The 23,027-nt window shown below is 35.9% G+C and overlaps 1 protein-coding gene across 2 annotated transcripts in view; it reads left to right on the top strand.

The window, feature by feature from the left end:
- The window catches only part of MYO6 (myosin VI), a 117,750-nt gene that overhangs the window by 37,194 nt on the left and 57,529 nt on the right, over positions 1-23,027 (top strand). For both annotated transcript variants that reach the window (XM_068406272.1, XM_068406355.1), the window contains exons 4-11: positions 4,079-4,152; positions 6,113-6,242; positions 7,246-7,351; positions 9,246-9,301; positions 11,520-11,617; positions 13,311-13,475; positions 18,957-19,037; positions 21,680-21,860. In XM_068406272.1, the coding sequence (XP_068262373.1) occupies positions 4,079-4,152; positions 6,113-6,242; positions 7,246-7,351; positions 9,246-9,301; positions 11,520-11,617; positions 13,311-13,475; positions 18,957-19,037; positions 21,680-21,860 (891 nt within the window). The remainder of the gene's footprint in view (positions 1-4,078; positions 4,153-6,112; positions 6,243-7,245; positions 7,352-9,245; positions 9,302-11,519; positions 11,618-13,310; positions 13,476-18,956; positions 19,038-21,679; positions 21,861-23,027) is intronic.

The raw sequence follows: 23,027 nt of genomic DNA, 5'->3' as shown, positions 1-23,027 counted from the left end.
GAAGGCAATTCTTTTAAATGTTTCCTATGGTGTTTACTGGCTGGTGAAAATACTGTTAGCTTTGTAAATGGCAGTCAAAAATCTGTTGTTCTTCATTTAAAATAGAGGCTAGGACTTCAAAAATTGTTTAGGTGATTTAACTGCAATTCCTGTTTTGGAATAGGGGTTGGTATTTATATCCCATGACAGGAAATAAGGCTGTTACGGCTGCTCCATAAGGAACAAGAAGATGAGACCTGAGGATCTGACTTAGATGGTGCAGTGTCGTTATAGGTGGAACAAAGCTGGTAGCCTTGTTTCCAGTTGCTTATATTTTTGCAGACGTTATGTGGGTTGAAACATTTCAAAGCTGGTGTCTGTATTTTCTGCACGTAATGGCTGTTAGGGAAATGCATTTAATGTGCGCATCTGTCACAGTGATTTTACTAAGGTGTGCTGGCGCCTCAGTGTCATAGTCAGAGAACTGAAATTTGGAATGATACTATGGAAATAATTTCATTCCAGCAAAACACTATTCAATTAAATTAAAATAGTCTTCCTAATAGAGAAAATGTCTTCTTTAGCTTACTGAGTAAAATATAAAACTTAAAAATGCTTTGTCCAGTAATCCTTTCTGTATCAAACATTATTTTGAAACGTCTAATGTGTTCTCTCTTTTTGTTCACTAGTTGAGGTTTATCTCCAGGATGTGTGAAACACAAGTTCATTTTCCTTCTCTGTCAGAGAGTATTTGTGCTGAGCATCATTGAGCTTTAAGAAGAAACTTTATAAAATACTGAATGCATACAGTCTCTCCTTATAATACTGTTCTGAAAAATTCTGAAAAACTAGTTAATAATACACTTACCATTCCAACCTATACTTTAGTGATTAACTCCCTTCTAGGAAGTAATTTGCTGAAGTATTGCTTTTTTGCACCCTTAGTCTTCTACATCCCAAACGCGCTAGCTGCAAGAGACACCTTCTGGAGAATCTAGCCCTTCCTCAAATGTGAATTTCCAGTAAATATTGCAAACAGTACAGAGACAAAGCATTTACTCTTTTTTTTGTGATTAACACTCCTGCTTCCCCCCCCAGCCCCACTCAGTTTTGGGGGGGTTGTCACCATATGTGGAATTTTTATTTTTTTATGGCCAAGAAAAAGATATTTTTTTATTTCTGGGGTGAAACAATTTTTAAAAAAATGAAGACAGAGCAGGGTATCGGATAAGAATCTTAAAAAATAGTTCGACAGATGCAGAGCCTTGCAATTACATGATAAAATTATTTTCCATACAAACCCTCCTTAGTTGTGTGCACAGGAGAGCCACTGTGAAATATCGATTTGACATTGATATTTCCTAGCTTTTAGTGCCTGACTTCACTTCTTTGAACTTTATGTGTGTGTGTAAGTAAATATATGGACTATTAAATGCACATACAAACACTGGTTATGTTTAGGCATGAGCCGTATGAATAATCAGAATTCTCTCTGATGACGTCCTTTGCCTCTGGATATGGATGCCTCTTTTAAAGGATTTATCCTAAAGAAGATGCATTTTGAAGTTGCTGACATAAGCCTTAGTTTGCATGTCTTGAGTGAAGGCGGTGACATGCCCTTGAGGAGCAAGCTCCCATTATGCACCGAGTCTGCAGGTATAACTGCTTTAACAAGGACTTGCAAAAAGAGTACTGGGGACGCACTGAAATCTGGGGTCTGTTGTTTAGATAATTATCAAGTGTTTATTAGGATGCTTAACTGATGACTGTTTGCTTTGAAACAAACTGCAAACCCTGAGAGGTTCTTATGAAGATACAGTCAAGAGAGAGGATTGTTTCTTTAAGTGTATGTAGGCAATTGCTATATCAATACTGAGAATCCAAATGACTTGAAAAATTAGCAGACTCAAAAGTTACACCCTGACCCCTCAAGCATACACAAGGGAATTCTTAACGTTCATTAGAGCAAGCAGGAGTTTCTGTTTCTGGCCCATTTCCGTGTAATGTGTCTTTCTCTTGGGATGACCTTGTTAAAAAAGGTGAAGGCGGAAAGAGGTCTGTGGAGGCAGAGCTGCAATTTGTGTTCCAAGTGCCATTTTCTCAGGCCCACGGAGCAAGCATGTGGGCAGGTCCTTTGTGTCTAGTGAGGGGAGGAGGAGAAGTCCTGCTGTGCAGTGCCCGGCACCTGTGCTCGGTTGCTGCATGTACCAGTGACCACGTGGTTAGTGGGTGGTGTAGGTCTGCTGGGGTGGCAGGGGGACGGCCGTGGTGATCGGGGCCAGCCTGCTGCTTCACGAAGATATCACACGGCCTGATGTCAAGGCCGTTGAGATCCAAAGGGAGTTCCGCTTAGCATGATGCTACAGCATGCCTTGTTGCCTCTGCCAACCGGGGATGTACATGCAAGGGATTTTGCGGAGGAAGCTGGTTTCTTCTAAACAACCCAGAGGCTGCAAGGGTTCTTTGATAGACGTGAATGACTCCAGCCATTTGAGGCAAAGCTATGTTTAGTCATGTAAGGGAAGGAAGGGCTGTTACTCAGTGGAGCTACACGAGCCAGAGGGAGGCTGCAAATGGCTGCTGAACCTGCCTTTGCTGTAGGCGGTCTGGTGTAGGTGGTAGGAGGCAGAGCCACTCCTCTGTCCACTGCAGAAGGAAGGATATAAGACTGAAAATTAAAACACAAATGGTCTTGAGAAACTCTCTTTATCCTTTGCCAGTATCCTTTGGTTCAGCAGGAGGAGCATTGAAGGAGACGTTAAGAGCTGCTTACTGAGCTTCAGGCATCCTTGCAGGGTGAGGTGGCTGGGCAGGTTGACTTCAGGTCATAAGAACTGGCAGCCCTTCTTGCACATTCATGTAGATAAGTTGGAATACATTCTTCTCTGCTGGAGCCCTCAAGAAAGGGCATCGGTCCAACTTCAGAAACAACTTAGTTGGTCATACAGATGAGAGGTGCGTATGTGGCCCTTGTGTGAGATGCGGGATAGCAGTTACTATTACAGGCACAGTGCTTACTCCATCGACAGTTGTTGGTTGTATACTTTAAGTGGCACTAATACTGTAAGGTTTACCAGTATGGTAGTCAGTCAGTTGTAACTAAACAAAATAATGTTCTGCGCTTGAATTTTAAGTAGCAAGAAAAGGAGTATTGAGCATATTTGAAAACGCTCAATCTGTGTAATGAGTAGTGCCCTCAGTTGGCTTAGGGATAATGTTTTTAATGTTGTTATAATGGGAACTGGTAATGACATCTATAATTAAGCCTGCTAACACTTTGCAGTGCTTTATAGCTGAAAACAAGGACCAGCTTTGCCAGAATGTGAACCTGTACGGTCTGAAGCTTTCTGTGGGTGCCTGCTCGCTGCCTTGAACTGCTTCCTTGTAACATGTCAGCAGAGTTAGTTCGGTTATTTTATATTAATGAGTTAAGGAGAAAAATAAAGCTAGGTTTTGTTGTGTTAACATTTTTTTTCCCCTAACAGTTTCTTTGAGGAGGCCTAGTAGCAGCAAAATTTAGAATTGAAACACGAAAGATTGCATTGGTGCCTGGTGTTGCAATGATTCCTGCTGCCGCCTCTAGACAGTATTTGCTGAATTGGTGAATCTAAACATCTCAAAATCACCAGGAGCCAGCAGTTACTCTAAACATCAGTTAGGCGACATTACCCTGGGGACACGGTGGCCGAGACTGAACAGGGGAGCTGGAAGGAAGGAAATGGTGTTTGTTATGTATTTTGGTAGGCACCAGTTTCTGCGGTTGCAGGACAGTGTGGAGGGAGATGCACTGTGTTTGAAAGGCCAGTAAAAGGGAGCTTACGCTGAGCAGGGCCTGTGTTGAGACTCCTGGGGTCTGACTTTTTGTTCAGCAGCTTTCTGTAACTCCAGTTGTACAGTAAAGAGCAGGTCTACGGTTTTCAAAGCGTATATTGAGTCAGCAGTTCTGCCTCAAGACAGTATAAAGAAATGATTGATAGGATTAAACTGTAACCTAAGAGAGGGGAAGTAAAATTCTCCTTAATCCTGAGATTTAGTTTCTCAGCTGTACCCGAAGGTAGTCCTGAGCTCTTACTAGTGTGTGGTTCTCTTTTACTTGCAGGTTCCCTTATGTATTTAAATGAAGCCACTCTACTTCACAATATCAAAGTTCGGTACAGTAAGGACAGAATTTATGTAAGTATTACGTGTCATGACGCCAGTCTAATGATAGATGTCCTTTCAAAAAATCAACAAAGTTTAGGAGGTTTTAGGCTTTTTTTTTTTTTTTAACATTATATCTTGTTTGAGATCTGAGTCACATTAATCACATTATTGTTAGTGAATTTTTACCAGACAGAGCAATAGATTTTTCCCTACATGACGGTTCATGTGCAACCATAGCACAGCATTGTATCACAAAGGTCTGCTCCTACAGGTAACTTACTTCTCCAGTAGAGTAGCTGTTAACAAAGATGGTTTTCTTTCTTCATTATTTTTGAACGAAGCAAACAGGTGCCGTCTTTGACACCTCCTAGCTCAGATGTCCATCTTAATCTTTTATATTGCTATCAAATTGCCTAATTGTACTTAATGAATTCTGACTAAATTACATTTTGTCCTTGCCATCTGCCTGGACACTGACAGCTGTGAAATAGAAGAAAGATGAGTTTTCTTTCTTTCTTTTTTTTTTTCCTAATAGAAAGCTGGCTAGTGATAATACAAAACAGTTCTACATATTTTTTAAGTGTCTGTGTTAGAATAATCAACTTTTGTGTTAGCATACTGTTCTAAAATGAATTGAATTGGAGTTAAACCCTTTTATATAAATATAAAAAGAAAGTATAGTTGTTTTCCTTTGTTGCAGTTAACTTTACATAGCTATAAATTCTTTATGTCTCAAGATCAAGCACGAGCTTTAAAATAAACAAATAAAAATGGCCATTTGAATGCTGTTCTGGAAAAATAATAATTAAAAAAAAAAACCAAACAAAAACCCCCCAAGGAAGTAAAATTCTAAATCTGAACTGGTTATAAGGTAGGGTAGTATTTAGGTTCATAAAGCCTTTCTTCATTGTAAACAAATACTAATAATGTGTTGTACTGAGCAGGTGTATTTTTGGAGGAAAAAAAGGAAAAAAAAGGTTCAATTTATATTTTAACTACCTTTCCCTTGTAACTTTAAGATACAGTGCGAATCAACATTTTTTTTTGCTTTTTGTTTAATGCTGGTCTTGTTACTAAAAATAATATTAGTACTTGCAGCTATTGAAGAAATACTTTCCTAGAAACATCTAAGAAAATTCATATATTGTATGTGATCCAGTGTTCTATCAACATATCATGATAGTGTCCAAATTTCAGTTGTCTAGGGTTATGCTCAGTAACAACAAACTGAATAAGCTGAAGGTTTATCTGATTTTCGTCAGACCTTTTTCTGCAAATCTCCTTTTTTCTGTGATTCAGACATCTGTTCTTCCTTGTATGTAATCTGGCCATTATAACCAAGCTATGAAAGTTTTTTCCAGAAACCTTAAAAAAAACTTCAGTCTTCCTTATCCTATGGCAAGGTAAAAAGCAGTCTTGGTTTGAGATTCTGCTCAAATTCCTTTTCTGTGAGAACATTTGCATTCTGTATCTCTCAGTGTGGAAGCAGCCATAGCTAATTTCTCTCGGCTGAATGCTTTTATTGCCCGGCTTGAGCGCGTTCCCAGGCAAGATCCTGTCAGTCCTTCCTGCTGAGTTCCTTCCATTAGATATTGCAAATTTATCCTCCTGACTGGAGGAGAGTACGTTATGCTAGCCTGGAGCTTAGTTTATTCACTTTTGAGGAGGAGGTTCTGGTGTGTTATCCTTGATCCAGTAACTTGGACAATAGGAAATAATTTAAAAGGAGATTGGGAGAAAGGTCAAATTCAGGACATACTCCACAGCTCAGTGGTTAGGAAATTCTCCCGAGAAGTGGTTTTTCATAGAAGTCCTGAGAAAATAATTAGAGGAGCTCTGAAAATATCTCTCTTGTATCTGCATTAGCTGGAGAGAATTGTAAATGTAATTGTTACACTTAGGCTATAGTCTTCAACTGTAACAGAAAATTGCTGTTAACCACTTGGTTGGATACTTGCTAATTGTTTGCTGTTAATTGTTTTCTTCACAGACCTATGTAGCCAACATTCTTATTGCAGTGAATCCATATTTTGATATACCTAAGTTTTATTCTTCAGATACTATTAAAAAGTACCAGGGTAGATCACTTGGAACAATGCCACCACATGTTTTTGCTATTGGTATGTATTGAGCCTGTATTTGTCTTTTACAAAACAAGCATTAAATACTTTGCAGTTATCTGTAAATTGCTGGTAACAGTAATTAATTTACTTTAAAGTTTTATAAAATAATAACACTGCTCAAATTGCAGATCTTCTGATCCTTGATAGGCAGTTTGAAGAACTTGGAAATTAGCAAGCCTGGCAACCCTGTTATGATTATTCTGCACCTCCAGTGTTTTATGTCTAAGCAGTTTAAATATAATTTACAACCATTAAAAAAAAAAAAAAGAAATTCATATTTTACAAGTGAAGAATGACATAATAATGATTGGCACTTTCTTTCAGTGTAGTGATTTCCTTTGCCTTTTATTATGTTGCCAGAGCACATGCTCTGTTTCTTTTTATGTTTGTGTTACAGGCAGAAAGTGCATTTAAATGTTAATTAATGGGCTAAACCTGATTTCAGTCACTTTTTTAAGGAAAAAAATTTTGGAAACTACAAATCAACATTTGACTTGTTAAAAGCCTTTTCACCCTGTTTTATTTTTTGTTTGTAATCGAAAGTATAAATAGCTGGGTTTTTAGTACCTGTTGCATAACAAGAAACCCATGTTTTTCCAAGTTTCCTTGTCTCAAATGTTACTTGTTACAAAGTACAACTGAAAGTTTCACTTTAAAAAACATATTAAAGTAAGATTGGTTACTATTTTGGAAATATATTTAATACAAGAGATTTAGTTCTAGGTAGTTGTTTTTGTTTTATTTTGTCCTGGATATAGTTGAGTAGGTCTTTGTTTTCAAAGACCTTAAGCTTTTACATGTCAGTGTTTGAGGGTGAGCAACTATAATATAATTTAAAGGGAAACAGACTTTAATAAGTTGTAATGCACTCAATTGTAAAGATTTCCCTTTTTATTTCTGAAAATGTTACATGTTAATTTTTGTATTGTAGCTTAACTTTGTGCTTGCAACTCTCCTGAATATTAATTTTTGTGATGTTTAACATATTCTTCTTTTTAAGCTGATAAAGCATTCCGTGACATGAAAGTGCTCAAGATGAGTCAGTCCATCATAGTCTCTGGAGAATCAGGAGCTGGCAAGACAGAAAACACTAAATTTGTTTTGAGGTTTGTGCTTTTGGACCAAAGTTATTCAGTGAATCTCTTGTGTTGATGCATTTGGTTGACATACAGACAGAGGAAATTGTAAAGTAATCAGTAGGTTTAAGACACAATTCAGTAAGATACTTCTACGTGTACTTTAATAGAAGAAATTCATATAAACGTAAATGCTGACATAACATATGGAAATGGCTATATATTCACAGAAACCTTAACTCGGCTGTAGTGACATCATGTAGTAGTTTATGATGCAGTCATTTTGGTATTGCACATCTGGTACTGTGGTAGATAAAAACATAACTAGACATTTTAAATGTATTTTGCAAGACACTGTTGGTTTTGCCATATATATGCATTTTGTGTTTTCCCTTCTTAAGTTTGCTTAAGCATCCAGGGTTTTTAACTCATGATTTTGAGATCACTTCAGAGATTCTGTAATATACTTTACCCTAATTTGCTGAATAAGATTGAATAATGGGATTTATTTATTTATTGATGTTCATGTATGACCAATACTAAATCAAGCATATTAAACTACATGAAGGCCATATAGCTGATATAGGAGGAAGCCAGGCTGATATGTATGATTTTAATGTTTTAGACCATATTTGCTTTATACTTTAACTGTTTTATATCACTCTGGAACAATGTAACTGGAAAGCACTGCTCCATTAAATTCACCTATATCATACATAGCCTGATTATCCAGGGAAGCACAGTGCAGGCAGCGTGCATACGCTCCCTTCCCCACCTTGTCCTTGTTTCCCAGTATAAATCTTTAATTCCCTTTTCCCTGACATCACGTATTTTCTAGTATGTATGTACAGTAGTGGCATTATCTTCCACATCCCGTGAAGAATTGTCATGGCTGTCTGTCTGTCCTTCATACTGCTTTTCTGTGCCCCTATTCAGCCTCTAACAGATAGCTGTAAGAATTACTGCAAAGTGCTGGCAATGACTTTTACAGGGAACATCCTAACTTTGATCCTGCTAAGAGTAAAAAAAGACAGCAGGCACTGGGAGAACATCTCCTGAGGAATGCTCTCAAAGGAGGTTGTTCTTCTGCTTCTCTGCAAAGGAAGTTCTGATTACACAGCAGGCAAATATCACTGCTGCTGTGTCTCCCTGCCACCTGCCCCCACCATAGAGCCCATGTACAAAACATCATTGAGTTTTAAAAGCAGGAAGGTTTTTCCCTTGTGTGATCAGAAAGCAAAAGGTACTAATACAGCTCTGTTAGTGCTCCTAAATTTTTTTTGGAAGGCTCAATTTTCGAGAACTCTTTTTAACTTGTCCCAGATTTACTTGTGAATTTTCGGAAAGCATGCCCTGTGCACAGGCAAAAAAAAAAAAAAAAAGCAAGCTGTGACTTTGGAGCAAGTACGTTGTGGATTTATTTTCAGCTTCTTTCTTCAGTTGCTAAATTGAATCTTGTCTTGATTATGCACCTGCAATTTCCTATCTTACCATCTCCATGTGGGATTTTTATTAAAACTGACAGTAATGGATACAGAAGCTGTATGCGTGGAAACAGTCTTTAATTCAGGAAATACATATGAAACCTTATGTATTTACTAAAATTAATAAATACAGATAGTACAGTAATAGTTTCATTATATTTGTATAAAAGTGTAATTTCCATATGCATGTCTAGAAGGAATTTCTAGTGTGTCTTGAAGTATTGGAAAAAACCTGAAGTCTGCAAGAATTTTTTTTTGTTAAAACAAAAATAAAGTCAAACTGCATTTATTTTAAAAGATATAGGTATTTGGAACTTGTAATCAATATGCTCTCCCTTTAGTAAATGGTTAGTAAGTATGGTGCACAGACATGCTAAATCCTGTTGAATTGAGGTAACCTGACACATGAAAGACACTGATATTTTTATCTTGCTTTACAGGTATTTGACAGAATCCTATGGTACTGGCCAAGATATTGATGATAGAATTGTAGAAGGTATTGAATTTTCTTTAATTCAATTAAAGGTTCCAATGTTTTGGTTTGGTTTTGGTTTTCAAATTTGAAATGTCAGTCAACAGTAACTAAATAAAAGCTAGGATGGAAATACTGTCAGGCTTCCTAGGGCAGTAGGAACTGGTAGTTTACCTTGATCCTAAATTCTGAAAACATATTTTTTTATTTGTGATTCACTTTATTTTTATTTAGTGTAGTGTCATACAGTCCTTGATCTAGAAAATGTTTAAGTGTGTGAGTTGAACTTAACACACATGTGTACCCAAGGCTGGACTTCATGCTGTATGAAATCTGCAAGGACAAGATTATGTTCTCATTACTATCTGTTAATACCAGGAAAGAGTAATTTCTCCTCCTCACTGTAAAGTTCTCAAAGTCAGATGAAGCAGGGAAGTTCTTTTAAATTATGGTTCTGGCTCATTTTTCTGTTATGTCTTTTTTGTCAGAAACCACATAATTTGGATTAACACTTTTATTGTGTCTGTCTTTTATAACAGACTCCCAAACAAGGTCAGAAAAGACTGTGTTGATCATCCAGTTGAGCCTTTTTAATGTTGCATGCACTTCCTAATTGAACAGAAAATAACTTTTTGAGAAAATATAAATATCTCAAAAACAAACAACCCTCAGCTTATCTAATAATGCCTCATATGTCAGTGTTAGTCTTCTATAGCATACAGTAGATTTATTTTGGGATTTCATTATGCTCTGTCTTTTTCTTAAACCAAAAATTTTTACTTTTGCTTTAAATTTTCTGTTTTCAAATTTGAGCCACTGGATTACTCAAGAGAACTACTGCAGGTTTTGATCTCTTGTTGCTGTAGGTTTGCTTAAACCAACTCCTTAGTGCAATCCACTGTGTGCTAAAGGGACTCAGAAAGTGGCCAAGAGTTGGATAATGCCTGATGCAGCATGCCATAAAATTAATTGGTACTTGTAGGTATTCTCAGAAAAGTTTGGGTTTTTTAATCTAAAGCAGCATCTGGTGCATGAATTTAGAAGTTTTTTAGGCACATTTTTAATGAGCAGGCTTACAGTGTACGTATTACTAGAGGAACCTTTAACCTATCTGAAAGAACTCTTGCAAGTTGTTTTTATTCATAATCTTTTCTTCAGAACTGTTAGTGTTATGTAAAATACCTGAATAGTTGTCAAAGATCTCTTAAGAAGTCAGTTTTAAAAGTCAGATTTGCGTTTTCATATGCTTAAAGTATTAAAAAAATGAAAACCTAGCGAAAACAAAAAAGTTAGTGCTGATGTTGTCCTACTAAATCATGCATTATCATCCATAATTTATCCGACCATTGTAGTTATTCCTTCATTTTTTTAATTGTTGTAGGAGCAGATTTGTAGATGGTTGTCAGTGGAGTTGTAAATATGAGTTTCTGCTCACTTAGTTTCCAATGCGTATTTTTTTTAGCTAAAACCCTTAAAAAACCTTGCAGATATTTTCAATAGTTTATTGTTAGCATGATTCAGTAAATCGGTTTTCTTTGATCTTCAGAGCTAGTGAATGCAGTCTTTCAGAGGCCTGTGTTTCATAACTACTAAGCATTTTCAAACTGCTTAAACTGTGCGTGATGTGGAGAGAGAGAGATGCTTTAGATTGAGCCACTCTCTGTGGGCTTTAAGACGCTTGAAAACTGCAGACAGTAAAAAATAAAATCACTCAATCACTTAATTGACCTAATTTGAAAGGGCATTTTTAAGCTGTTTTTGAAATCAACATGCTCTTCTAATACGTTTTTTTATTCCCTAATCAATCTAACATGTTGCATGCATGACATTTAAATGGCACTTTTGTCTGTAGGATAAGTGGTTAGTTTAGATTTTATGAATAACAACTCATTGGGCAGTGTCAAACTGTGTGCTGTCTCATATAGATTATGTATCAGTTATTTACCTACTTGCTGTAGAAGAACATCACTGAATAATTTTCGTGTTTGAATTTCTTACGGAATCAGTTCAAATACTTTGTAATGTTATGTGATATTTAAGTACTTCATTGTAAGTTCCACTACAGTATATCCAGTACAATTTGCAAAATTGATTATTCCTAATAGGTAGTATTTTTCCTTTAATTTTCAAACCTTATTCTCAGTAAGTTCATTGAATAATTAGCATGTATTTGTTCTCTCTTTCTTTTTGGTAGTTTATTGATCAAATTTTAACACTTGAAAAATTTTAATTTTTTAAACAGCAAATCCCCTATTAGAAGCCTTTGGAAATGCAAAGACTGTTCGCAACAATAACAGCAGTCGTTTTGGGAAATTTGTAGAAATTCACTTCAATGAAAAGGTACTGGAATTTTGATACAGATAACCTGTGATGATTTTTTTGCCAGAAAATGGTAATGCTAGATGGGAAGTAGGCTGAATAGACTTATTTATCTTGCACCAAATAGCTACTGTCCTGCTTTGCAGATGTGGCTTGTATTCTATCACCCTGAAAGGAAAACCAAAGCCACACAGTACTGCGTCAGTACTGAAAAATGGTGGGTCAAGTTAGTAGGAAAATTGCTTCCATCCACAAAAGAATAAAAATTGTTCTCTTCATTGCAAAAAGGCATATCTAAAGAATAACTGACTTGCTGTTAAGTATTTATGTATTCTTTTAATGCTCAAGTAAGTGAGTTGCATATTAGATATAAACAGATATAAATGTATTTTAATGTTTTAATGCTTAAAATGAAATATTTATTTTTTTATGTGTTTGTATGAAATTTTAGGACCTCACATTAGTATTACGTATGTGACAGAAGTCATGGAATTGTTTTTTTGTCACAAGTACTATTCACTTTATAGCTTATGTTTGTGTGTAGTTTTGCTTGGATTACGTACGTGCCTCCTCATCTTTCTCATTGAGGACATTAAGAAACACATTCTTTCAGTTCCTTCCTGCAGAGTTTAAGCTCATGATCTGGTCTTGAGCTTGTGGTCTTTTCCTAAGTTTTCATCCATTGGTTTTGTAACTAAACTTCAGATCTTTGGTTAATAGTTTAGATAGTAAATAACTAAATTCCTTTAAGGATAGAGGGACTTTATCTGTTGATCCAGTTCATGTTAATAAACTTACAGGAAGGACACAAATTTGTACTTGGTGTTTCAGATTAATTGCTTCAGCTGAAGCAAATAGCACTCAGAGTATCTTCAGAAGCTATTTAAAAGCCTGTTTCAGCTTTCCAGGGCAAAATCAGCATGTTTACTTGAGCCCCTTTTTTACAAGACTTCATACTTCCCAAGACTTCACTTCGTGGTGACTTTATTAGGTCTGATTTCTCAATTAGGTCTGATTTCTCAAAAGCATATAAGTACAGACTGGGGCCTCCTGAATGAGTGAATGACTGCATTAACCATAGTCAAATTTGTCAGTCAGTAAGTCTTTCTTAGTTGCTGTAATGGTCATAAGCTCAGGAATTTCCTTGCTATTAAGATTTGTCTAGGCACAGGGAATTTTATCATAGCCAGATAACATATGGCTTTCGAAATTTGTGTCAGAGTGCCATGTCAGAAGAGAAGTGCAAGTTTTTGAAATAAAATGTTCGCTCATAATTAGTCTGCATAAGATGTCCAAATATGTATGCTTTAATTTTAACCCTTCCTTCTCTTTTGCAAGAGAGTCAGTGAAACAAAACTAGAGAAGGTTGTAATAGCATGGTAACGGCACTTACTGCCTTCCAAAAAGTGTAAGGGTGGCTGTAGCTTTTTGCTGGAACTACTGGAGTTCTACCAAGGATTTCTGCTTGTTGGGGTGAAGCAGACCCTTCTTTTAAGAGGAATGTGTGTATATGTAATACTTGAGCTGGGGGGAAAAATTATGATAAAGGCAATGGTTTCTTTTCTAAGCTTAATATGTATTAGGTATGGATATAATTTAATCTTAAGCAGTGTCCATTGAGTGAGCCATGATCAGACAAATGTAATTGAAAACTTCTGAATATCAAATAATCAAAAAAATATTCAGATAATCAGAAAAATATTTCTTCTCCTAGAACTCGGTGGTTGGTGGATTTGTATCACATTACCTTCTGGAGAAATCTAGGATCTGTGTGCAAGGCAAAGAAGAGAGGAATTATCATATCTTTTACAGGCTTTGTGCTGGTGCTTCAGAAGACATTAGGGAAAAACTATATCTAAGCTCTCCTGACAACTTTAGGGTGAGTATCACAGTCAGTGTTTGTAAAGCTTCTCATTTTGCCATACATGGATTTTTCATATAAATCTTATTAAAATCTCTATTTATTATAATCTCTGACAGACTCTTTCCTGTTACAAAAATCAGATTTTTTTATTAAATCTATTTGATCCTGAAATAAAGCTGTCTGCCATTTTTCCTTATTGGAAGATTTCCTGTATTACTTCTCTGTGTCTTAAAATTGAGGAATCTTTGCTTTCTCCAAAAATGTACTGTTGCATACCCAGCTGCTAGTAATGTTGTTATGGGCCCTTCTAGAGGCATAAATTGTGAACTCATCTTTTAAGTCCTGAAAGCTGCATTTATTTTTTCCTATTCCAACCATGTTTTTAGGAAGATGTAGGAGTTGTCCCACAGTTCTCTCTCAAATTGTCCTTCCCTTATGCTTTCCACCAAGGATCACACCATGGTGACAGGGTTGTTGTGCTTCTCTGTGCCAGTCCATGTGCTTTCACATCACTTTTCTTTTGTACTCTGTTGCACCTTGTTCCTATCACACTATACTCATTTGTACTGCTCCAGTTTTGAGCCTTTCCTGTTCCTTTCATCATACTCTTCTGCCGTTCTTGGTCACTCCAGGTTACATGGTAATATTCCCCAGTCCCTTTCAGCTGAAAGCTCACCCTTTTATCTCCAGTTGACCCAAAGCCCATGCTCAGCTTTTCCTGCCAAGTTTACGTCTATTCATTAAGCATGATCCTCCCTCTTAGGTTTTTCTTCATCTAATTTATTCTTTCCTGAGGACTACTTTACTGAGTTTTGGCTATCTTTAGACAACCTGTTACTGGTCCAGTCAGTCAAGTAATGGAGAAGCCAATAAAATACCAATAAAATCAGTGCTGAATGTAATACTCCTAACTATACATAAATGAAAGTGAACTTAAATAGCAGGGAAATAAGACTTGAATCATTGTGCATACTTCTTTAAAAATGTTAGGTTAATGTTCAATGGCAGGGAAAAAGCAGAGTAGAATTTCAGGAGTTGTTAGGAAAGGAAGGGAGAATGAAATGGTGAGTTACGCTGCAATGTACGTCCATATTTGTAAATAGCATACACAGTTTTGTCATCCCAGCTCAGAAAGGAACAGTAAAATCCTTGGGTGAAGCAGAGGGCATGGTTGAAGACAAGCTCTTGGATACTGTGGGCCTTTTAATTCAATCCAGTGTGCCTGTTCTTAATGACTTCCGATTTGTTTACTGCCTTCCCTTCATCTCTCCATGCCTTAATTTATGGGTTTTGCCCTTTTCTGAGATAATGTGGTTTCTGCTGATTAACCCTGATTCTGTGTTATGTTTCCAGTAGCAATCTCACAAACAGGCTGGGTTTCTGTCCTACCGTTATGTTCTTGCATTCTCTTCCTCCCATTTTTCCACTGAACGGTTTTACTACTTCAGTTTAACTTTTAACTTTTTCTTCCTGCTTTCCTTCTTTCTCCTCCCATTCTCTATTTTCAGATTTCACTGAATTGTTTTCAGAAATGATTGACAAATAACATGGCATTTCCTTTTACTTTCTTTCCTTTCTTGTCAGTCAAAATTTTTTCTCTATTTTGTTTTTTGTTTGCCTGAGTGACTCCAACCCCATTTCCCTTATTTTTAAATTATCTTTTAATTTCTCAGTGTGTTAAATCTTGATTATTGCAGTATTTTTTTGAGAAACTAATATTGTTGAACTCTTATCCAACCAGTGCAGCTTTACTGATACAGCTGTTTCTCATTGCTTTCCTGTTTGTCCCTTCTCTTTCTCTTCAAAGCAAGTTTTTGCTGTCCCTTTCAAGGTCCTTCTAAGCCTGTTCACATCTTATACTGTCATCACCAGTTTTACTAGTAAGGTGAAGGCTCTTGCCTTCAATCATTTATTCGGTAGGTTTTCGTTTTGTTTTTCTTTTCCTTTTGACGATCAGACTTAAACTGTAAATCTCTACAAATATCGCCATGTGCTTTGTTGACTTGCACTGAAAAGAAAAATATTAGCAAATCAAATCCTACTAGTAAATACTTGGTTAGTTGTTTGCTTGTGTTCTGTCATTTGTCTCCATCTCTCCACTGTCTCTTGGCTTATGCTGGCTTGGAATCTCATGCAAGCAGAATTTTGTGCATTTCTAAAATACACAGACCAAATCCCTGCCTCGGGTTTGGAAGTTTTGTACCACAACCATGGAGAGCATGTCCAGTTACAAGGATATAAATTATTTGACTGTCATCTTTTTAAACTTCCTTGATCTTAGATTGGGTGAGGAGCACTGCTAACAAAGAATTGTGTTACTGTGTTGATTGTTTTCTTTTTTGGTGTATCTTCCTACTTTGTTTTCTAAATGAAACTTGGACTGTGCTTATCTGTTACTTTCCCCAAAACCTTTTGTACTCAGTTTCATCAGAATTCAGCAGAGGGCTAGAAGCCTTAAAGATACAAAGCTCCTACTAGTTTTGTACAAAGCAGTGGTTGCATAGGTGACACCTAAATGAGTGCACTCATGGTGGCGAAGCGGGTGTTTACTGGTGACCGAACAGGTTGCTGCTGCCTCTTGGCCTGGCCAAGGCAATTTCTGCGTACTAATGAGCCAGGAAGCAGGCACAGAGCTGCAGTTCCATATTGTGCACATCATGCATTTGTACTGTGGTATCTGGATCTTGCTTCCTAAAAGCCACAGCAATATTTTAGGACAAGTTTCCTTACTTCCTCAAAGGCGTTCCTAGGGGCCTTTATGGACCTTATATTATTTCTTTAAATATTTAGCTTGTATCTTCTTATAGTTCGTCTATTTGTACTCAAGATGTGCGATGCAAGCTTGATCTGATGCTTATTAAGAAGGAGCTGCTTCTGTTCTCTAGAAGGAAAGCTTTTCCTTTGAAACACAACAAACACAATACTTAAACCCCAACACCATTTATTTGCATATAATATAGAGCTAGTTTTCAAAACTTTCTTTTTTACTGTGTAGTTATTCTATGGAATATTCTCTTGTATGTTTTAAAGCTAAAATCTTGAACAAACTTTCAAATACGTATTATTATTGTGCAGCCACTTTTCCATTAAAACTTACTTTTTGTAGTTAATAGATTTTTAATTCTGGAACTGAATATGCTGCGTGCCTACTCTTGGGGATTTTTTTTTAATCAAAAGCTGCTCATGAGAGCACACAAGGTTGTAGATGTCAAGGTCAGAATTATAACCTGCTTAAAATCAGGCTGGTTGCAGTAAAGTACTGAACAGCCTGAGTGCCTTTACAGAAGGCACTCACTTGCCTATTTCAATTATAAAGAGTTTACAGTCACACCACCCTTATCACACAGTGACATAATTTTTTTGCCTTCTGCTAAGTTTGCAGCAAATACTTTCATTTCCATTAAGAATATTTATTGCTTTACCATAAGTTAGTATTTGAATCCTGAGTTCTTTGCTGCGTGTGAAAGATCCACTCTGCATGTTAAATTTAAAAATTTTAACCCCTCTGAAATATTTTAAAAAATTTGTCCCTTTCTGAAGCTAAAGTAGATTATCTTTAATTAAAAAAAACTTAGGATTATTTTCATCTTTGTAGATGTGTAAATTAATATAAATATACTTAAAGTTTTTAGAAATATTGCACTAAACTTTCATTAAGTATCCCTTTATAGGAGATCTTTTAGAGAAAAAAAAGCTGTAAAAGGTTCATTTTCTTCCTAAACTTGTACTACTTATGTAAAGATTTTTTTTTCTGTGTTATTCATTCTCATTTGCTCCTTCAGGTTTTATCATAAAATGGCTCTGAATAATCATGCTTGTGTCACTTTTTTACCACGTTTTTTGTTGACTGCATGTCTGTTTGGTTCCAATTTCATGGAAATACCATCTTTCAAGCTTCTGATAATAGATGGTGATATTATACTAGGCAAGGTTTGATGATTGATCAGTTTTGATATGAATGCTGATTTATTTAGACAAGAAAAGCATTCAGAAAAAAAAAATCATACTCTTAAATTTGTTATTTAGAAAAACCCATTCCTAAAGTTGCAGTTTCACATCAGCTCTGTTGTGCCGCTTGTCTTGTGCCTTTTAGCTTATCGAGTCAAAGTCCAAATGAGGGCCAGCTTGGGCCCTTAACACCTAAGCCTGTTTTGCTCAATGAGAAACACACCATTATATATGATAACCTCAAGCCGTGTATTTGTGTGCTTTAAAAATATAATTTCTCCTAGGTTTAATATGTACATTTACTTGAGTTTTTAGCTTTCAAGTGAAAGCCATTGTCTTATGTTTAAATATCTCCTACATAGGTTCACATTCTCAGCCCATCGGATAAGTTTCTACACTCTCTTCTTGAAAAGTACAACCTTTTTCATTTCCCATCCCCAGTTTCTGGGATCGTGTTACTGTAATACAGGGATATATTGTTGTGTTTAAAATATGCTTTGCTTTGCATTCTTACTGGCTGATAAAGAAAACTTTTCAGTATTTTCTTAAACAGGAAGCTAACTTTGAACAGTGTTTCTTGTCACTTTGTTTTAATATTAAATTTGTCACCTAGTTTTCTTCTGCTGTTAAGAAATGCTTTGAAGAATGTTTTATTTTTTAGAATTTCATATATAGATTTTAATCAAAGTGTAGGATTATCTGTGTTCACCTAGTTGAAAACATCTTCTTTGTTCATGGGCTAGAGCAAAGAATCAGTTCACTTCCTTTAGACAAAGGGCTCTGTCCAAGCTTTTGCAGAGTTCTTACTTTCAGATGAACAAATCAGAAAGAAAAAGCTGGCAGTACCACTTTGCTGGAAGTATCAGTTGTTATCTGAATGCCTGGTCCCTTTACTATACAACATGAAATGGATATCAGAAGCCAGATTCTGAATGAGGCTTCTGCTTGTACGATGTTACAAGCTTTTAATACTCTTCAAGCTTTTTAATACACTATGTCTCTTACTAACTATGGAAACATTTCACTGGTGAGGAAAAAATGACCATAAAACTGCACTGGACTTAGTACCACAAATTCTTTGATCCTACCCCCTCTCACCCCCAGATATACTATATAAAGTCGATATGTTGCTGAAAACAAAAAGATTATTGTGAATTTTTTCTGATGTTCTATACAGCTTGCTGGAGTAAAGTTTGGTATTACACATAGGCCAGAAAATTTATTTTCTTGGTTCCTAATTTTGATTGTCTTTTCTGCAATCCCAGACTCCATTAATAGGTTTAGTAGTGTCAAACATTAAGAAGAGATTGTGGGACTTAACAAAATGAACATCCCGCTGTGTCAAAAAGTATTTTAGTTGTCAAAATTGAAAAGTTTTCAATAGAAGTTTGTTACTGTTGCACTTCTGTAATTTTGTAGATGTAAAGAAATACATTTTCAAGGAATGAATTCTGAATACCTGGCGTGTTGTTGGTATTATATGATTAAATCAAGCTATGTAGAGCAAGCCTTCTTTAAGTATGCATTTCCACTTTCTTATTGTTACAGTATTTAAATCGAGGCTGTACCCGATACTTTGCTAACAAAGAAACAGACCAGCAGATTTTGCAAAATCGCAAAAGTCCTGAGGTATGTTTGTATCTTCAGTTGGTTTATATTATTAACTAATGCAGAGTTGAAAATGATGATTACAGTTTTGCAGTGTGGAATGAAATGTTCATTTTACACATCTTTATAGGTCTAAATGGGTACTGTCAAAGCTGGTATATTCAGAACTCTGGTTTTGGAGTTCAGTCCTAGAAATACACTTTAACATGCATCTTAAAATCCCAAATGGAACGGTATATAAAATTGTTTCCTTTTCATTCTTATAATAATATAACACTTAATGATACAGCTTGTCTTCTGTGGAAAACAAAAGTCCATGCAAGACGTTTTTTGTAATTTTCTTTTTAAATGTTACTACTGCTAGGAATAGGTCAGAAGCAGTATTTTTTTCCGGAGCCATTTTTACTGTCTGGATTTTTGAAGTGATGCTCCAAACTGTTTTATAAAACATTAGTGCAACCTTACTTCCAGCACAAGTATATCCCCCTCCCCGGTACACTGCGTTCTGTATTGGTTTTTGTTATACCCTTGCTATGAACAGTTACTTATGGAAGAGCATGGCATTTCCTGGAAGAAACTGTGAAACTTCAACAAAACATTTCTTTCCTCTTGTTCCATCTCTGTTTACATTTTTTTTAAAACTGGAATTACCAATATTTGTAGCATTTAAGCCTTTGAGCTTGTTTGCATGAGGACACTACAGAATTTAATCCAAATTAGTAGCATATGTGAATTGGAAGTTGTTTAAACACTTCATTAACCTTCTACTCTGCTCTCTCATACAATTTTCATCTATTCATACCTAAAGTATGAAATTTTCATTTGTATAGCTGAAAGATATTTCAAATCTTAATCAAATCCATACTTCGGATTCAGTAGCAGGGCAAGCTGCCTATACATATGGAATAATACAAAGATAAGTTTACTCAAGAACTTCTCTCCCCCAATGACTGTGCCATCTCTTTTACCTTTGAGAACTTGGGCTCGAGCTTGTATGTAGCTTGTGCCTAGCTATGAAAGACAGTATAGATACTTCCTTTGCTCAGGTCAACATTGTAAAGTCTACTACTGGATTTCTAGTGTTTGTATGTTGTAACACTGAGCAGTAATGCCAATTTCTTTTGCTTGAATGTAGGCTATTTTCTATAATGGGGGATGGTGGAGAGTGAGATACAGAAATGCTCATTTGATATTACTGTGAGCCAGAAAGCTGGTAGATACTTAATTTTTGTCAAGCATATAGGCTAAGAGATGATTGGGAGATTTTGCCTCAGTTTACCTAATTTACCTTAAATTAAGACTTGCAGTGAAGTTGGTATTTATTCTTACTACTGGAAGATGAACCTATGCAATCTTCTGTTACTGATGTGATCTACAGGCGGGTGTTATGTCATAAAATGTGTCCTCTAAAGGACTTAATTTGAAATAAGTGTTTGTCTAAACTAAGATGTACTGGAAGAATAATTCTGAAAATATGTATTGGACCTTAAATAGTGGAACATGTGATGCCATAATACTTGTATGTTGCAGACATGTCAATTTGAAGGCGCAATAAATGATGACATTTCAATGATATTAAAACTTAGTCCAGCCACTTAAACAGGAAATATATTGCATTGTTCAGTTTTTTAAAATCAGAAATCTAATATTTGCTCTGTCTTTTTGTGAAAAATATTAAGATTGTTTATTTTAATAAAAGTAGCTGGAATAGTCAATTAATACTTAAATTATTTTTGTGTTTTCCTTATCAGGAAGATGAGGTGATCATTTTACATAATTAAGATGGAGTTTAATTTTATTGATGTGTCTAAACGTTGTGTGAAGTGAATTTTTCAGATGCATGTGGTGTTTTGTTTTGATAACAATCATGTTAGCTTATTTGATATTAACAAGGCTTCTATTTAAAGTTAATTATTCTTTTTAGTTGAAAACATTTTAAAGTAACTGTAAAACCTTAGATCAGTCTGTGCATGTTCAGTTAGTCTTTTGATTGCATGCAGGTGTGTTACTATCTACTATTTAAAACCATTAATAGTTAAAATGGCTTGTGATGTATTTAAATTAGGAAAATCAGCAAAACGTTAAACTGGTATTTTAAAACATAGCTGGTATTCTTTTAACCCATAGAACACTGCAAACAACTTTACTGTTTCTTACTCACCAGCAGACATTAACAAGTATATTTCTCTAAATAAGTCTGTTTGGGATAGGGCTAACTCTTCCAATTCTGATTTGTCCTGTACTCCTTTCCCATGGCCTGTCAAACTTTCTGTCATCCTATTCAACTGCTAGGGGCTGGAAGCACTCCTCCGTGTAAGTGCTTTGATAGCTTCCTTAACCAAAATCTTCCTTTCCACTGCTCACTATTCTGTATTCCCCTGTCCTTAGCTGCCACACTCTCCAGCTGCTGCTTTCAGGAGATAGATAGTTTGAAGTTTGCTTTGAAGCTGAAGTTTGAAGATCATGCTTCAAAGTATCAACAAACTAAAACAAATTAGAGGTCTTGCAAAACCTGTACTGTGTGAAGAGCTCTAATCTCTTTCTGCTTAGTCTGGCATGCTTTTTTATGCTTTTTGTTATGGTTTATTTTTGACTGGAAATAATTGCTTACATTTACTTGAAAATCACTTACTGAATTCTTGGTTTATCTTGTTGTTTTATAGTATCTCAAAGCAGGTTCCTTGAAGGATCCACTCTTAGATGATCACGGAGATTTTAACAGAATGTGTACAGCAATGAAAAAGATTGGACTGGATGATGCAGAAAAACTTGACCTTTTTAGAGTAGTGGCTGGTGTCCTTCACCTTGGAAATATTGATTTTGAGGAAGCTGGGAGCACTTCAGGTTAGATAAAACATAGGTTGTTTTCTGTAAAAATACTGAAAATGTCTCTTGATTATAGATGATTCCTTTCCATGTGAATTATTGCTTTAGAAAGCTGCTTTGTGTTCAAGGGTAATTCAGTCTTAATTCACCCCATTTTGAAATCAAGTTTACCTGTTTGTTTTAAAATTGTACTTCCTTACATGCTCTGAAAGCAAATAGGCTCTCACTGAAATTGTTCAAGAAATTGTTCAGTGCAAAGTTTGATATAAAGAAAAGAGACATTTTTGTATTTTAATAATAATTTTAAAAAGTCCAACTTCTTGCTAATGTCATGAAAACATCTTGAATTAGCAACTCCATATGTAGGGAAAGGCATTATGTCCTTTGGCTTCCAAAAATACCATCATGTTAGTATTTTGAGAGGTGAGGAAAAAAAGTTACAGCAAAAACTTAAGTAAACGTATACTTGCTAATTTTAAGATGTCACTCACAAGATGAGTCAGTACGAGTGTAGCTGGGACTTAGTAGCAGAACATGCAGAGAGGCTGAGGAGGGGAATGAGTATTTTGGGAATGGTCATTCCTACCTTACTACTGAAATCAGCCTCTCTAAGTTGAGAACTGCTGTCCATGTATTCCTGAAGGACTGAAGAAACTCCAGGTCTGGACGTATTACAAATTTAACTATAGTAGAAAAGATATGTATGTAGGTCTTTATCTCGAGTTGCAAAATACGCAAGATACACAAGATACAGTGAAATAGTTTCCTCTTAGTCCTGCTTCGAGTATGTATAGCAGTTGCCAAACTTGGTAAAATTTTTAGGAAGGGCATACCAAAGAACATTTTAAAAGGTGTTTTGAATGATGAATTAAATGAGTACTAGCCTTATAGGTTCACTAGCTCCCAAACCCAAGCACAGAATCACCACAGAACTGTACAAACATTCTGTTTGGAAGAGATTGTGGGAGGTCTCTGGTCCAATGTGTCCTGGTCAAAGCAGGGCCAACACTGAATTCAGACCAGCTGGCTTAGGGTTGTCACAGAGAAGGTGGGTTTTTTCTTTTTTTCCTTTTTTTTTTTCTTTTTTTAACCTTAGGTCAAATCAGAACCTCCCCAGTGTCAATTCATGATCTTGCCATCTTCATGAAGATGACTGAAATGAACATGATTAATGTGAATCAATCT

Source organism: Nyctibius grandis, chromosome 1 (assembly GCF_013368605.1).
Source record: "Nyctibius grandis isolate bNycGra1 chromosome 1, bNycGra1.pri, whole genome shotgun sequence".
In the NCBI taxonomy this organism is placed as follows: Eukaryota; Metazoa; Chordata; class Aves; order Nyctibiiformes; family Nyctibiidae; genus Nyctibius; species Nyctibius grandis.
This window is presented reverse-complemented; position numbering and strand designations above follow the sequence as displayed.